The 16,181-nt window shown below is 53.3% G+C and overlaps 1 protein-coding gene across 1 annotated transcript; it reads left to right on the forward strand.

Moving 5' to 3' along the window:
* slc30a10 (solute carrier family 30 member 10) lies at nt 1–11,560 on the forward strand. Its single transcript, XM_088909666.1, has 4 exons — nt 1–694; nt 5,042–5,119; nt 5,386–5,625; nt 6,876–11,560. The coding sequence occupies exons 1-4, from the start codon at nt 214–216 to the stop codon at nt 7,250–7,252; spliced, it is 1,176 nt and encodes a 391-aa protein (XP_088765792.1). The 5' UTR covers nt 1–213; the 3' UTR covers nt 7,253–11,560.
* Nucleotides 11,561–16,181: the final 4,621 nt, after the last annotated feature.

Consider the following 16,181-nt stretch of genomic DNA (forward strand, 5'->3'; position numbering starts at 1 on the left):
GTCACGGTCCCGGGAGGGCAGGATCGGCACGTCTCTCTTCGCGCGGATGTTAATGGGAGCCCCGGGTCAGGCTCCGCTCAGCTCGCTGCACGCAACCGGTGGCGGCTTCAGACGTGCGCGTACGAGCCAGGTCCTTCACATCGCAGCCGCTCGCCTGGGCTGCAAGGTGCGCCGAGTCCTCTCTCAGCAACCAGCGCAGACTTAACGGTGAAAATGGGCCGGTACAGCGGGAAAACGTGCCGCCTGATTTTCATGCTGGTGCTGACTTTCGTGTTTTTCGTGGCCGAGATCGTGGCCGGTTACCTGGGCAACTCCATCGCGCTGGTGTCGGACTCCTTCAACATGCTGTCCGACCTGATGTCGCTGTGCGTCGGGCTGACCGCCGCCCGCGTGTCGCGCCGGCCCAGCTCGGGCCGCTGCACGTACGGGCTGCTCCGGGCGGAGGTGGTCGGGGCGCTGGCCAACGCCGTCTTCCTCGGCGCCCTTTGCTTCTCCATCACCGTGGAGGCCGTGAAGAGGCTGGTGAGCCCGGAGAGGATCGACGACCCGAAGCTGGTGCTGATCGTGGGGGCGCTGGGGCTGGCCGTCAACATCGTCGGGCTGCTCATCTTTCAGGACTGCGGCGGCTGCGCCAGGAGGAAGAGGAGGAGAGGGAGCTCGGCGCGGGAGAAGGAGGACGCGCACGGCGGAGCAGGTGCCTCTCAAAGCCTCTTTAAGTCACTTGGCGGCGTGGGGGAGCCCGCTCTCCAGTGCCAGCCCGGGCACGTAGGGACTGATCCGGGGTACCGCGCCGCTAGTTCTAGGCGCTCCCGAGACTCCAGACTGCTAAGCGCGGCGAAAATCATCATAATAGTTAATAATCCTAATAATAATGATCATAATCGTAATTTACTCTCTTGTGTAACATTACGCACAGACTCGCTTGTCGCCAGCGGGACGCAGACGTGAGTTATCTCATGAGGTCGATAGCAACTTAATTTCAACATTCTCTTGGACAAAAAAAGAACATAGATAGTTTACTTCTGTCGCTGGTTCTGTTGCTCCAGCTGCTAGGTTTCTCAAGCAGGGGGGGCAGAGGGGGCCTGTGACTGTGCTGTAAGTGCTAGAGACCAGTTGAGAAGGGTCCCCAGAGAGGCGAAGCACATCGCGCTCTGAGTAACTACAGATGAGACACCTGGTGCCCGTCTATGCACACCTTCACACTCAGGACAGAATAAATCACAAGGGGTTCTTTTTAATGAGCCCACAGTACATGAGAGGGAAACACTGCCAGTACAGTAGATCAGTCCTGTTACAATAGGAGCTACAGTCCCAGTGCAGTAGAACAGTCCTGTTACAACAGGGGCTACAGTCCCAGTACAGTAGATCAGTCCTGTTACAATAGGAGCTACAGTCCCAGTGCAGTAGATCAGTCCTGTTACAATAGGAGCTACAGTCCCAGTACAGTAGAACAGTCCTGTTACAATAGGAGCTACAGTCCCAGTGCAGTAGAACAGTCCTGTTACAATAGGGGCTACAGTCCCAGTGCAGTAGAACAGTCCTGTTACAACTGGGGACACAAGATGTAATTTTCACATCTACAAGTGTCTTTGGCAATACAGTCAGTTTGAATGTGTTTCTGTCCAGCTGTCAGTAAGAATGTGGTTTCTGATCTGCTCATTATGCTTTGTCTCTTTAAATCCAGCCTCCCTCCATGTGACCACTGTGCCATGTGACTCTCACAGCATGACAGCGCTCGCTGTGCGCCTGTTGTTGCCATGGTGACAGCACTGCAGTGTGTTCCTGGCTCTGGTAGCGTTCTGAGCCACTTCCTGCTGTGGGTAGTCAGAGGTTGACACTTAATTGATTAGTGGTCAGTAATAATGCCCTGAAGCATGCTTTAAAATTTTTCCCTGAATTAATGGAATCGAGGCTCCCTGGGACCAAGGATGTTCTCGCTGGACTGGGGCTCCAGTCTGTCTCATTTTCGAAAGGGGTACCAACAGCAGATCATTAATCAAATCAAGAGTCCCAGGTCCAGATTCTGATGTTGTGCACCAAGTCTGTGAGGCTCGTGACAAACTGGTGTGGACATCCAGCCCTGCACCTCTTTATTTCACTGGTTCAGTTCTCCTTCTGACTGGACACTTCCTCTTCTGCAGAGGTGTCATGTGTCTGCCAGGAGGGGGTGTCACAGGGTCACACACTCACAGGAAAGTACGGGCACATCACATTTTACTTAGGAAGAGAGAAAGGGATCTCCAGTTCTAGTCCTGGAGCCCCAGTCCAGTTACTCTTATAGGTCACCTGAATCAGGGTCTCCAGCCCTGGTCCTGGAGTCCCAGTCCAGTTACTCTTATAGGTCACCTGAATGAGAGTCTCCAGCCCTGGTCCTGCAGCCCCAGTCCAGTTACTCTTATAGGTCACCTGAATCAGAGTCTCCAGCCCTGGTCCTGGAGCCCCAGTCCAGTTACTCTTATAGGTCACCTGAATGAGAGTCTCCAGCCCTGGTCCTGCAGCCCCAGTCCAGTTACTCTTATAGGTCACCTGAATCAGGGTCTCCAGCCCTGGTCCTGGAGCCCCAGTCCAGTTACTCTTATAGGTCACCTGAATCAGGGTCTCCAGCCCTGGTCCTGGAGCCCCAGTCCAGTTACTCTTATAGGTCACCTGAATCAGAGTCTCCAGCTCTAGTCCTGGAGCCCCAGTCCAGTTACTCTTATAGGTCACCTGAATGAGAGTCTCCAGCCCTGGTCCTGGAGCCCCAGTCCAGTTACTCTTATAGGTCACCTGAATCAGAGTCTCCAGCTCTAGTCCTGGAGCCCCAGTCCAGTTACTCTTATAGGTCACCTGAATCAGGGTCTCCAGCTCTGGTCCTGCAGCCCCAGTCCAGTTACTCTTATAGGTCACCTGAATCAGGGTCTCCAGCCCTGGTCCTGCAGCCCCAGTCCAGTTACTCTTATAGGTCACCTGAATCAGACTCTCCAGCCCTGGTCCTGCAGCCCCAGTCCAGTTACTCTTATAGGTCACCTGAATCAGAGTCTCCAGCCCTGGTCCTGGAGTCCCAGTCCAGTTACTCTTATAGGTCACCTGAATCAGAGTCTCCAGCCCTGGTCCTGCAGCCCCAGTCCAGTTACTCTTATAGGTCACCTGAATCAGAGTCTCCAGCCCTGGTCCTGGAGCCCCAGTCCAGTTACTCTTATAGGTCACCTGAATCAGGGTCTCCAGCCCTGGTCCTGCAGCCCCAGTCCAGTTACTCTTATAGGTCACCTGAATCAGACTCTCCAGCCCTGGTCCTGCAGCCCCAGTCCAGTTACTCTTATAGGTCACCTGAATCAGAGTCTCCAGCCCTGGTCCTGGAGCCCCAGTCCAGTTACTCTTATAGGTCACCTGAATCAGAGTCTCCAGCCCTGGTCCTGCAGCCCCAGTCCAGTTACTCTTATAGGTCACCTGAATGAGAGTCTCCAGCCCTGGTCCTGCAGCCCCAGTCCAGTTACTCTTATAGGTCACCTGAATCAGAGTCTCCAGCCCTGGTCCTGGAGCCCCAGTCCAGTTACTCTTATAGGTCACCTGAATCACAGTCTCCAGCCCTGGTCCTGGAGCCCCAGTCCAGTTACTCTTATAGGTCACCTGAATCAGACTCTCCAGTCCTGGATCTAGGGAGCTATGACCCAGGACTGGAAATCCCTGGACACTGGATTTGGGATCCCAGGGCTGGAGACCTTTGGATTCGTTGGACTGGGGCTTCCTAGCACCAGAGTTGGAGACCCCCTTATCCTGGAGTTCAGTGTGAGCCTGTGGAGTGTGTGGTGAAGTCTCCTCCACCAGCCCAGAAGTACCTGCTTTAGACTGGAGGAACAGGCCTGAGCTGGGACAGGGAAGGAAATAAGAAGTCCTTTTAGCTAATCAGGAGCTCGGTTGAGAAGACCCTTGAGCACCTTAATTCTACATCACTCACATCTGGGAACACAACAGGGCACACAGAAGCAGAAGATGTTTTTGTTTCCCACCCATGTAAGCTTGCACAGCCTGAACGCGGTCTCCATCCTGCACCCACCACTCTTGGCGTGCCGCAGTGCCTCCTGACCTCAGGTGGGGTGAGTCGCTGGGCTGGGGCAGTGCGTCAGAATGGGAGGGGTCAGTGAAGCAGAGGGGAACACAGGGCAGAGAGCTTGTGCAGAACGGGACACAGCTGATGAGAGGGGAGAATTGCTTGCAGAAATGGAAACTGCAGGTGATGTTATCTGCTGTGCTGCCTGAGAGACTCTCTCATGCATGGAGAGATAAGGAGCTATTTCTGGAGGTGGGAGGGGTGTTGGGGAGAGAAAGGTGAAGTAAAGTCACATTGTATCTGAGGTAACTGCATTCTTCTCATACCTTCAATTTATTGTAATGCCTCTTGATTTATATTCAAGAGGGGTGAGCACCTCAGTCCTTCTGCTCAGTGACACACACAGGGAGACACACACAGCCGGTCAGGGACACAGCCTGGACTTGAACCAGGAACCTCCCGAGAGCAGGGGGTGTATACTGGGCCTTCATTCTCATCCCAGAGCACAGGGGAGTGCAGGGTGACACACACTTAGACTGTCAGGAGCTGAGCCAGGGGCTGCACTGGGAACCCTCTGATTGTAAGGGGTTCACCTCACCCACTGAACCACAGCTTCCACTGTCAGAAAGAGCAGTCAGGTTTGACTTCAGGGCAGATCAAATATAATCCTGGTCATCTCTCTCTTTGCTCTTGTGTTTGGTGGCTCAGTATGGGGGCTGTCTGCTCCGTCTTTGTTCTGACAGAGTATTAAGATACACGTGTCTGTCTCTCTTTTTACCTGACTACCTGTGCTGCTGTCTTTTTTGCTTGTCTGCGTGTGCTCCTTTCTGTGCTCCTGTGCTCAGTCCGTCTGTGTGCCTGTCTCTCTGTCTCCCTTTCTGGTCTTTCACCTGTCGGTCTATTTCTGTGTGCCTGTCTCTCTGTCTGTGACCCGTCTGCCTGACGAGGGAACTGAGCCTGTGGTGTTTCTCTTGTAGACCTTGTACACACACCGCCTGTCTTGTCGGTATACAGGTGCCCCAGTGCTGACTGGCAGCACCCAGGACCAGGAGGGCAATGTGAAAGAGGACAGCCAGCCCCTCAACATCCGAGGTGCAGTAACCCCTCCGCCCCCAGCACCCCAACTCTGCTGACCCCATCACAACATCAGCTGCACTTCCTGCCCCTCTCTACGGGGTGTTTGTCCCAGTTAGTGTAATCCTGGTCTGTGTGGGGACCCCACACTTCACTGCTGTATAGAGCAATGGGTTGGATTCCACTTTCAAATGTTCACGGGCAGATCTCTGTGGGGGGTGGATGCTGTAGAGCCTCTTTCTCCTTCAGTGTGCTCACTGCCAGGTTGAATCTCTCTCTCTTAGGAGTGTTGCTCCATGTGCTGGGTGATGCCCTGGGTTCGGTGGTGGTGGTGGTGGCCTCTGCCATCTTTTTCGCCCTGCCGCTGCCCCCCGAGGCGCCCTGTAACTGGCAGTGCTACGTGGACCCCAGCCTCACCATCGTCATGGTGATCATCATCCTGTCGTCCGCGGCGCCCCTCGTCAAGGAGACCGGCTCCATCCTGCTGCAGATGGTCCCCCAGGGCCTGGCGGTCCACAGCATCGGTGAGCCCCCAGCCCCACACTGGGGGGCAGTGTTCAGTGCTCCCCGCCAGCCAGTGCACACATGCAGACCAATAGGGCCAGTACTGGCACACAAACAGCACGAAACTAAGTTAAAAGACAATAAATACTGTTTTCACAGGAAAGCTCACAATTTGTGTCGCTGGTACAGTTTTCACACTCAGGTGTAAAATCCCTCACTGTAAATCCGTGGGGAGGTTCTGGCACTTTGAGGGCTGTCTTGGCCTTTTTGTCAGAAAAAGGTCAAAACTACCCGCGGCGTACGAGGTAAAACAGGTTGCAAAACTAACATTTCAGGGCATGGCGCTGTTAGGAAACTGTTATGGGTCTTTTTGAAAGGTGGAAGGCTTTCAAAATGTAAAACCTGCCTTTTCTCTCGGGACACTGACACCTCAACCTTTCGCTAGCTTGAAAACATCATGCATGCACAGCCCGCGTTGCTGAGTTTGGGCTGTACATGCGAGAACTGGCATCAGAATGACCACAATGACTTGGCCCAGTGTTTTCTTTCCTGAGCTAGGGAAAGCAAGGGCAAGGATCACACTAGTCAGACATGCAGAGCAATGGATTCATTTTAGATACGATATTGCAGTATTAAAATGTTATTAATCAAATTGCGAGCGGGGCTATCACTGACATTAAAAAGTATAAATGGCACGCAGATCTGTAAGAACGGGTGCATGTGGTGCAAGTGGTCCATCTGACTGGTCATTCTCCATGTTTATCCATCAGAAAGAGCATTCGCGTCCAGCTGAATGAGTAAATGTGTGAGTAAAGCATCGATAGTGATCAGTACTAATCATATCCATCCTGTACTTGTACAGTATTGATTCTATTCCAATCCTGTACTCATTCAGAGCTGACCCACTACGTGTACAGTACTGGTCTTGTACTGATCCTGTACTCATACAGTATTGGTTCAGGACTGACCCAATACTTGAACAGTATTGATCCAGTTCTGATCCTGCGCTTGCACAGTATTAATTGAGACCGTCCCAGGACTTGTACAGTATTGCTCCTGTTCTGATCCTGTACTCATACACTGTTGACTCAGAACTCCTCCTGTACTGGTTGAGCACTGGTACCAGTACAGATCTCCCAGAGTCTTCGGTCCGCAGGGCTAAGACACGGATCTGCCCCTGTCTCTGGCAGGAGTCTGAGCGCGGGGATGTGGGCTCTGTGTGTGCGGTTGTGTCCTGATGCCCCCTCTCCCTCTGTCTCTCCCTGCCCAGCGGACGCCCTGGACAAGCTGCCGGGGGTCCAGGGGGTCCGCGAGCTGCACATCTGGGAGCTGGCCCGCGGGCACAACGTGGCCACGCTGCACGTGAGCTGCGCGGACTCGCAGGCCTTCGCCGGCGTCTCGCAGCGCGTCCGCGAGCTCTTCCGCGCCGCAGGGGTGCAGTCCGTCACCATCCAGCCCGAGTTCAGCGGCGGCGCCCCCTGCCTGCCGGCCGAGCCCAGCGCGGCTTGCAACGGGCGCCTGAGCGGCAGCGCCGAGGAGGTGGGCGTCACCGTGGTGCCCCGGGCGGCGGGGCAGCAGGACGCGGAGGCAGGAGGGGCCGAGGGCGGCACCGGCACCAGCACCAGCCTGGAGAGCACCCAGTTCTGAAGCCCCCGACCTGGGCCGAGGACGCAGGCCCTGGGGGCGAGGGGGAAGCCTTCTAGCCAGCAGCCATGTCGCTCTGCAGCTCACAGCTGGGAACCCACTGAAGCTCAGCAGGTGTGAGCCTGGCCAGTACCTGGATGGGAGACTCCTGGGAAAAACTAAGGTTGCTGCTGGAAGAGGTGTTAGTGGGGCCAGCAGGGGGCGCTCACCCTGCGGTCCATGTGGGTCCTAATGCCCCAGTATAGTGACGGGTCATTAAAAATCCCGGGGCATTTCTTGAAAAGAGTAGGGGTGTAACCCCGGTGTCCTGGCCAAATTTCCCATTGGCCTTTACCAATCATGGCCTCCTAATAATTGGCTTCATCCCTCTGTTTTCCTCCCCCCTGAGAGCTGGTGTGTGGTGAGTGTACTGGCGCACTATGGCTGCTGTCACATCATCCAGGTGGGGCTGCACACTGGTGGTGGTGGAGGGGAGATCCCATTACCTGTAAAGCGCTTTGAGTGGAGTGTCCAGAAAAGCGCTATATAAGTGTTAGTAATTATTATTATTAAAAAATTATTCTACTGCTGGGACCAGTCCAGGTTGAGTTTAGAGAAACAAAACCTCAGATTCCTGCTGGGACCAATCCTGACCGATTATAGAGAAGCAAAACCTCAGATTACTGCTGGGACCAATCCTGACCGATTATAGAGAAGCAAAACCTCACCCTCTCTTGGTATCTGCACCACTGGCAGGACATACGGGCGAAGGGTTAATATAAAGCCAGAGAGCCTGCAGTACCGGTGGACCCCACACGGGGGCGCTGCTGGCCTCTGTTTTGGAGTGCTGTCCAGACCAGGGTTTCTCAGTGCTGGTCCTGGAATAGCCCCACCTCTTCTGGTGTTCCTTCCAAATGAGCTCTTAATTATGTACAATCATTGAATCCTGAATTTAACCTGTTGTTTTGAATTTTGAAGGTTTTTTTCCACACTCAGGTCTTCGTTTCGGAAATATCTTTTACTTCTGTCATTGCCAAGAAGTGAGGCATAAATCTGTTTGAGATGCAGGGTGCTAGGAATGGTAAAATGTCTCTCCTCCAGTGCCCCAGGCTGTTCCTAACTGGGCACGTATGAAATATGGGGAGAGGCTGCTGGGAATTCTGTGTGAAAGCGTGTGGTAGTGACATGTTGTCATGCTCTTAGTGATTTAACAATAAGCTAGAAAGTGAGAGTGAAGAGTAACAGCAGCCAGCAGGCGGGGAGCTGTCCGACGTGCTGGACTCAGTGCTGTATCGTCCGTCTGTTGCAGATATTCACAGGTCAATGTGCAACTACACAACCTGTTCTAGTGATCTGGGTGGGGAAGGAGGGGGGGGGGGTCTGTGCACTGGGGTGTGTGCATGTGTAGTTCTGTGTGTGTGTGTGTGTGCATGAGTGAGTGTGTCTGCATGTGGGCGTGTGTGTGTGTATGTCTGCACGTGGGCTTATGCGTGACTGAGTGTGTGTCTGAACGTGTGTGTGCGTGAGTGTGCTTGTGTCTGCACGTGGGTGTGTGCGTGAGTGTGAGTGTGTGTGTCTGAACGTGTGTGTGCGTGTGTGTCTGAACGTGTGTGTGCATGAGTGTGAGTGTGTCTGCACGTGGGTGTGTGCGCGAGTGTGAGTGTGTCTGCACGTGGGTGTGTGCGCGAGTGTGAGTGCACGTGTGTCTGGGCTCCAGACCACAGACCCTGCTGTTATGTCCTCTTCCTCCCGGCAGTGAGGGTGGGGGCAGAGCTTCTGGCTGCTATTTCTCTCCGCCGGGCTGTTTTGCAGAGAGAATATTGTTTGTTTCTTAGTTTGCGTTTGTACTCTGGGAGCTGGAAGTTTGTGTCACAGTGTGGGTTTCTGGTTTGCTGCTGTGTTTGTTGTTAACCTCGGGAATGTAGTCAAGGAGAGCACCCCATGCCACGTGCATGGTATATTGGGGTACACGTATCGGTTGAAGGGGGAGACGTGTGTCACTGTCACTGGCCCCAGCTGCTGCTCGATTGTAAATCCAGGTGACTCCTCAGAAGGGAGTCGATATCCAGGATCAGAGATATCAGCGGCCAGCCTGCTGGGCTCCTGGCACTAGGGAGTCAGGGCTGTGCTCTCGGCCCCGTGGGGCTGAAGGGCTCAGAGACACAGCGCCGCTCCCTGGACACCATCACTCCAGCTGCGGGGGAAGTCTCAAGAGGGTGATGCACTTCTGTACGCACTCGGAGCCCTGATCCCCGTTTCTCTAGACTTCTGGCTCCAGTTGGAAGTGTATTCGAAAGCTCTGCTGGAGCCTCTGGGTCCGAAGAGGCGGGCCAGGCCCACAGGCACTTCCTGCTCCTCTCCCCACAGCGCTGAGATCAGATGAACTCCACTCATCTTCACCCTTTATCACAGCACAGAACCCCCAAAAAACCTCAAGCCCCTCGCTTAGAGCTCGGGCTCTGTCGGGCTGTGGAAGTTTCCGACTACACAGAAACATAATCTTCATTACTTCATCATCTTTTCTAGGCTAGGGTCCAAAATCCAGGTCAGACTACAGTTACTCTCACACCTGAAGAAGGCTCCAGGGCCGAAACGTTGTTTTCTTTCTTCTCTTTTCAGCGTGGAATAAACCTATTGTTCCTTTGCAAACTACAGTTACTTCCTGCTAACCTGCAGGACTTCCTCCCAATTCCCTCACTAGACTCCAGTCCCCTCAGCCCCTGACAGGGAGCCTTTTTTAACTGAGAAAACTGCTACAGCACAGGCAGGGGGGCTCGGCTGGGACTCACTTCCTGTTCTGGCAGCTGAGGACTCTGGAACTTGTAGTTTCCAGGCAGCTCTCCTCCCTGCTTGTCTTAGTGGGCCACTAGGAATATAAGGAACAAGTAATAGGCTTATTCCATGCTGAAAAAAAGAAGCTACCCACCTGAACTACACTAGGAATATATCCACCCAGCATTACTCTTCTCTGCTTAAAAAAAAATCTCTGAATTTGCAAATTACCATCCTATTTCTCATCTTCCCTACAAAGATCTTGGTTAACCTATTTGCCATTCAATTACAATCTCATTTGTCCTCAGATGACCTCTGTGAGCAGTTTCAGTCTGTTTCAGACCATCCCACAGTACAGAGACAGCCTTGGTGTCATTTTTAAATGACCACTATTAAACGTGGACACTGGCTTGTGTTCTCAATTGGTAGTTTTAGAGCTGAAAGCTGCGTTTGACACCATGGACCATCACACCCTGCTAGATCGACTTTAGTCCTGTTCATGTTTGACTAAATGGCTTTGAAACTAGTTTCAGTGTTATTTGTTACTGTTAATCATTATAAGTCCAAAATTGTCCCAGCACTCTTCAGGTGTCCCCCCCCCCCACCCCCATGCTCCATCCTAGAACCCATTCTGTTTTTAATTAAATGAATTAATTCCTTTAATCCATTTACACCCATTAGGCAGTTCTGTTGGCAAAAAAGGGTGGCTGCTTTCATTTTTACGCTGAAAATGTTCAACTTTATATCTCTAGTTCATGTGACGTCTCAATTATGTCAAATTATGAAAAAACTCGGGCCTGGTGGAGCTCAAATTTCCTCCATTTAAATATGACAAAAACTGAGGCAATGTGCGTGAATAACAGGGAAGATTCTCTCTTTTATTAAACTCCCTACAAGTTGGACCCAGTAGCCCCAGATTATGCCCTTCTCTGGGAAGTCTGGGGGTCTTGTTGGACCCGCAGCGCTGTTGTGACACACAAACAGCAGCCAGCTGTGAGTGTCTCCTCAGAAACACTGGCCACATTCGCCCTGTGCTTGGCGACGCTGCTGCAGAGCGCCGATTCCTGCCTTCATTGCGTCTCGGCTGGATCACTGGAACAGTCTGTTCTCCCCCCAACAAACTCCACACGGTGCAAAACTCTTAACGCGTTCAACCGACCCCGACACGCCTTCACTAACTCCTCTTCCTCCAAAAAAAGCCCTTCACACCAAATCCCTGCAATGCTCCTCTCTCATCCCTCGCTGTGACCCAGCAGGGCCTTCAGAGTCGGAGACTCAGCAGAGTCTTCTCACAGGTCTGCTGCAGCCGCCTGGCTCCCCAGCCCTGGAGCTCCCTGCCTGCCCGCCCATCGGAGAGCTGGTCACTCTCCTACACGTTTAGATCAGGACGGAAGACTTACTTTTCTCCTTTTCCCTTTTCTCTCTGTTTCTTTTCAATCATTATGTTGATTTTTTCCTTTTCGTTTGCTTTTCCCTGTAAAAGTTCCCCAGACACGGGGTGTTTGTGAGCACTGAAATAAATCCTTATCCTTGTGATGTTGGGTTTCTCAGCGGAAGGAAGTGTCTGGGTCTTGGCTGCTGTTTCTCACACACACAGTTTCTGGAGACTAGCCTGCACTGAACCTGCGCTCATGGGCAGACACACAGTGCAGAAACTGCTCCCAGAATCTCTCATCGGCCCCCCAGGTCCGTTTTCTTTTCTCGTGAGCCCCCCTGTCTCGTCAGTTTTTGTTGTATAGAACTGTCACCGAAACTGTTTAAAAAAGTCAATTAAAAAAATGCTCCAGAGAAACCATTTGCTCACGATGCTGTGCCACAGTGGGCACAGAGAGTGGGAGCAGCTGAGCAATGAACAAGTACTTCTTCAGCTGACTGGGAGTTGGGAATGTTCTCCTCACTCTTGTTCACTCTTGTTCAGTCCAGGTTTAGAGAAAAGAGGGACTGGCTCAGAACAGGTCCAGATCCCTGTGGGGCACTCTGAGGTCTAACGGTTTAAGGCTCTGAATCTTTTAGATAATTGCTAACTCGATTAGGATATCTCAAGATGTTCAAGCATTAGCATTACCCAGGAAAGTGACTCATCTGAGGCTAAAAACCAGTGTCACTGTGCTCAACGGCTTGTGCACTAGGGGGCAGCAGAGGACAAGAACACAGAACACCAGTGCCAGTGCTGCAGGACAGAGGCGTCTCACAGAGAGAGCCTGCCCTGATCCAACACTGACCAAGGCCAGCACACACCTTCTCACAGCTCTTACCATTATTATACTACAGTAATAGTACAAAATTCCTCCTTTCACAGTGGTAGGCCATTTTTCAGCCATGACTAACAAGGTTAACTTGTTGTTGTTGCTTAAGTTTGCCAGCAGCCATATCGCTCTGCAACTCACAACCAGCAGCCCACTGAAGCTCAGCAGGTGTGAGCCTGGTCAGTACCTGGATGGGAGACCTCCTGGGAAGAACTAAGGTTGCTGCTGGAAGAGGTGTTAGTGGGCCAGCAGGGGGCGCTCACCCTGCGGTCCATGTGGGTCCTAATGCCCCAGTATAGTGACGGGGACACTATACTGTAATCAGGCGCCATCCTTCAGATGAGACGTAAAACCGAGGTCCTGACTCTCTGTGTTCGTTAAAAATCCCAGGGTGTTTCTCGAAAATAGTAGGGGTGTAACCCCGGCGTCCTGGGCAAATTTCCCATTGGCCCTTACCAATCATGGCCTCCTAATAATCCCCATCTCTGAACTGGCTTCATCACTCTGCTCTCCTCCCCACTGAGAGCTGGTGTGTGGGGAGTGCACTGGTGCATTATGGCTGCTGTCACATCATCCAGGTGGGGCTGCACATTGGTGGGGGTGGAGGGGATCCCCATTACCTGTAATGCGCTTTGAGTGGAGTGTCCAGAAAAGCGCTATATAAGTGTAAGCAATTATTATTATTATTAACTTGCTGTTGCTCCTTATGTTCTGTGTTTATGTGTTTGGTGATTCCTTTAATGTCTTTGGATTGGAGCATACATGCAAATAAGCATTTCATTGCACGTGTGGATTTGACAAATAAACTGAACTGAAAGGAAACACAGAAGGAACAGCACACAAGGCCACGCAGGGAGAGACGGCAGCCTCTTTTCTCCACATGCTGCCTAACTGGAAGCCAGGAGGGCCTGGCAGTGGTCCAGTATACGGCACTGGATTGCAGCACCAGGAGACTTACAAAAGCACATGATCAGTACAAATAAACACCACATTAAAAATATAACATTACAGAAAAGATATCAAATCATATGTAGCCACTGCCATACTATAGACTAGAGGCAGCTATGGTCCCCAGGCTGATAAGACCACCTGTGAAACCAGTTGTTGAGTCTCATAAGCACACCTGCTGCAGCACACCCAGCTGTGCAACACAGGGACGCACAGAAACATGCAAACTGAGCGACACTGGGCCACACAGACACATGCCAGCTGAGCAACATGGGCCTTGCAGAAACATGCAAACTGAGCAACACAGGGCCTCACAGAGACATGCCAGCTAAGCAACACAGGGCCTTACAGTAGCTCACGGTCTCCTCTGGCCTCTCTGCGCCATAGCCTAGAAAGAGGATTGCACCCCTGGGCCCACAGAGCAGGTCTCTCACACTCACGGCTCTGACTCGATCCCGAGTGTCTGTCTCACTCACGGCTCCGACTGGATCCCGAGTGTCTGTCTCACTCACTCACGGCTCTGACCAGTCTACCCATCTGAGAGAGAGGTGCTTCAGCCCCAGCTGTGCGGTCCTCTCTCCTGTGCCCAGACCTGCGACCCTTTATCTCCCCACAGACAAGGTGAACAGTCACCCTGGCGGTCAGAGACAGACGAGCTGCCTCCTCCCTTTCCAGTCCAGGGGGATTGGGGCCTATTTTTATCCCAGCCGTGTTAATACGTACGCGGTCACAGTCAGCTACGCCTCTCGGTGCACAGGATCACAGCGTGGCAGTGATGTGTAATCAGGCCACGGAAAAATACGAGCAGCCCCTCCCCTCTTCTTCAGAAGAAACCTCCAGCCGGGGTTTTGTCCCGTCAGCAAGTTAATGAACTATTCGCATTGACATCATCAGACATCACACAGCCAGGCAACCATGACAGCAACATCTGTTGCTATGACAATCCCTCTTCAGACCTCTCCCCCCACCTCACTCTCTTTCTCCAGCTCTCTCTTAGCGAACCTCACGCTATTCTCCTCTTCTCTCCCATGTCAAACCCTGCACACTATTCCCCGATCCACACGCCTCTCTCTCCCGTCTCTCCGGTACCGAACCCTGCACACTATTCCCCGATCCACACCTCTCTCCCGTCTCTCCGGTACCGAACCCTGCACACTATTCCCCGATCCACACACCTCTCTCCCGTCTCTCCGGTATCGAACCCTGCACACTATTCCCCAATCCACACCTCTCTCCCGTCTCTCCGGTATCGAACCCTGCACACTATTCCCCGATCCACTCACCTCTCTCCCGTCTCTCCGGTATCCAACCCTGCACACTATTCCCCGATCCACACACCTCTCTCTCCCGTCTCTCCGGTATCGAACCCTGCACACTATTCCCCGATCCACACACCTCTCTCCCGTCTCTCCGGTACCGAACCCTGCACACTATTCCCCCATCCACACCTCTCTCCCGTCTCTCCGGTACCGAACCCTGCACACTATTCCCCGATCCACACACCTCTCTCCCGTCTCTCCGGTACCGAACCCTGCACACTATTCCCCGATCCACACACCTCTCTCCCGTCTCTCCGGTACCGAACCCTGCACACTATTCCCCCATCCACACGCCTCTCTCCCGTCTCTCCGGTACCGAACCCTGCACACTATTCCCCCATCCACACACCTCTCTCCCGTCTCTCCGGTACCGAACCCTGCACACTATTCCCCCATCCACACGCCTCTCTCCCGTCTCTCCGGTATCCAACCCTGCACACTATTCCCCCATCCACACGCCTCTCTCCCGTCTCTCCGGTATCCAACCCTGCACACTATTCCCCCATCCACACGCCTCTCTCCCGTCTCTCCGGTACCGAACCCTGCACACTATTCCCCCATCCACACGCCTCTCTCTCCCGTCTCTCCGGTATCACACCCTGCACACTATTCCCCCATCCACACACCTCTCTCTCCCGTCTCTCCAGTATCACACCCTGCACACTATTCCCCCATCCACACACCTCTCTCCCGTCTCTCCGGTACCGAACCCTGCACACTATTCCCCCATCCACACACCTCTCTCTCTCGTCTCTCCAGTACTGAACCCTGCACACTATTCACCGATCCACACACCTCTCTCTCCCGTCTCTCCGGTATCACACCCTGCACACTATTCCCCGATCCACACACCTCTCTCCCGTCTCTCCGGTACCGAACCCTGCACACTATTCCCCGATCCACACACCTCTCTCTCCCGTCTCTCCGGTATCGAACCCTGCACACTATTCCCCGATCCACACACCTCTCTCTCCGTCTCTCCGGTATCACACCCTGCACACTATTCCCCGATCCACACACCTCTCTCTCTCTCGTCTCTCCGGTATCGAACCCTGCACACTATTCCCCCATCCACACACCTCTCTCCCGTCTCTCCGGTACCGAACCCTGCACACTATTCCCCCATCCACACGCCTCTCTCCCGTCTCTCCGGTACCGAACCCTGCACACTATTCCCCGATCCACACCTCTCTCCCGTCTCTCCGGTACCGAACCCTGCACACTATTCCCCGATCCACACCTCTCTCCCGTCTCTCCGGTATCGAACCCTGCACACTATTCCCCGATCCACACACCTCTCTCTCCCGTCTCTCCGGTATCGAACCCTGCACACTATTCCCCCATCCACACACCTCTCTCCCGTCTCTCCGGTACCGAACCCTGCACACTATTCCCCGATCCACACACCTCTCTCTCCCGTCTCTCCGGTACCGAACCCTGCACACTATTCCCCGATCCACACACCTCTCTCTCCCGTCTCTCCGGTACCGAACCCTGCACACTATGCCCCGATCCACACACCTCTCTCCCGTCTCTCCGGTATCCAACCCTGCACACTATTCCCCGATCCACACGCCTCTCTCCCGTCTCTCCGGTATCGAACCCTGCACACTATTCCCCGATCCACACACCTCTCTCCCGTCTCTCCGGTATCGAACCCTGCACACT

The sequence above is a fragment of the Atractosteus spatula genome, chromosome 2 (genome assembly GCF_055471065.1).
Source record: "Atractosteus spatula isolate fAtrSpa1 chromosome 2, fAtrSpa1.hap1, whole genome shotgun sequence".
Classification (NCBI taxonomy): Eukaryota; Metazoa; Chordata; class Actinopteri; order Semionotiformes; family Lepisosteidae; genus Atractosteus; species Atractosteus spatula.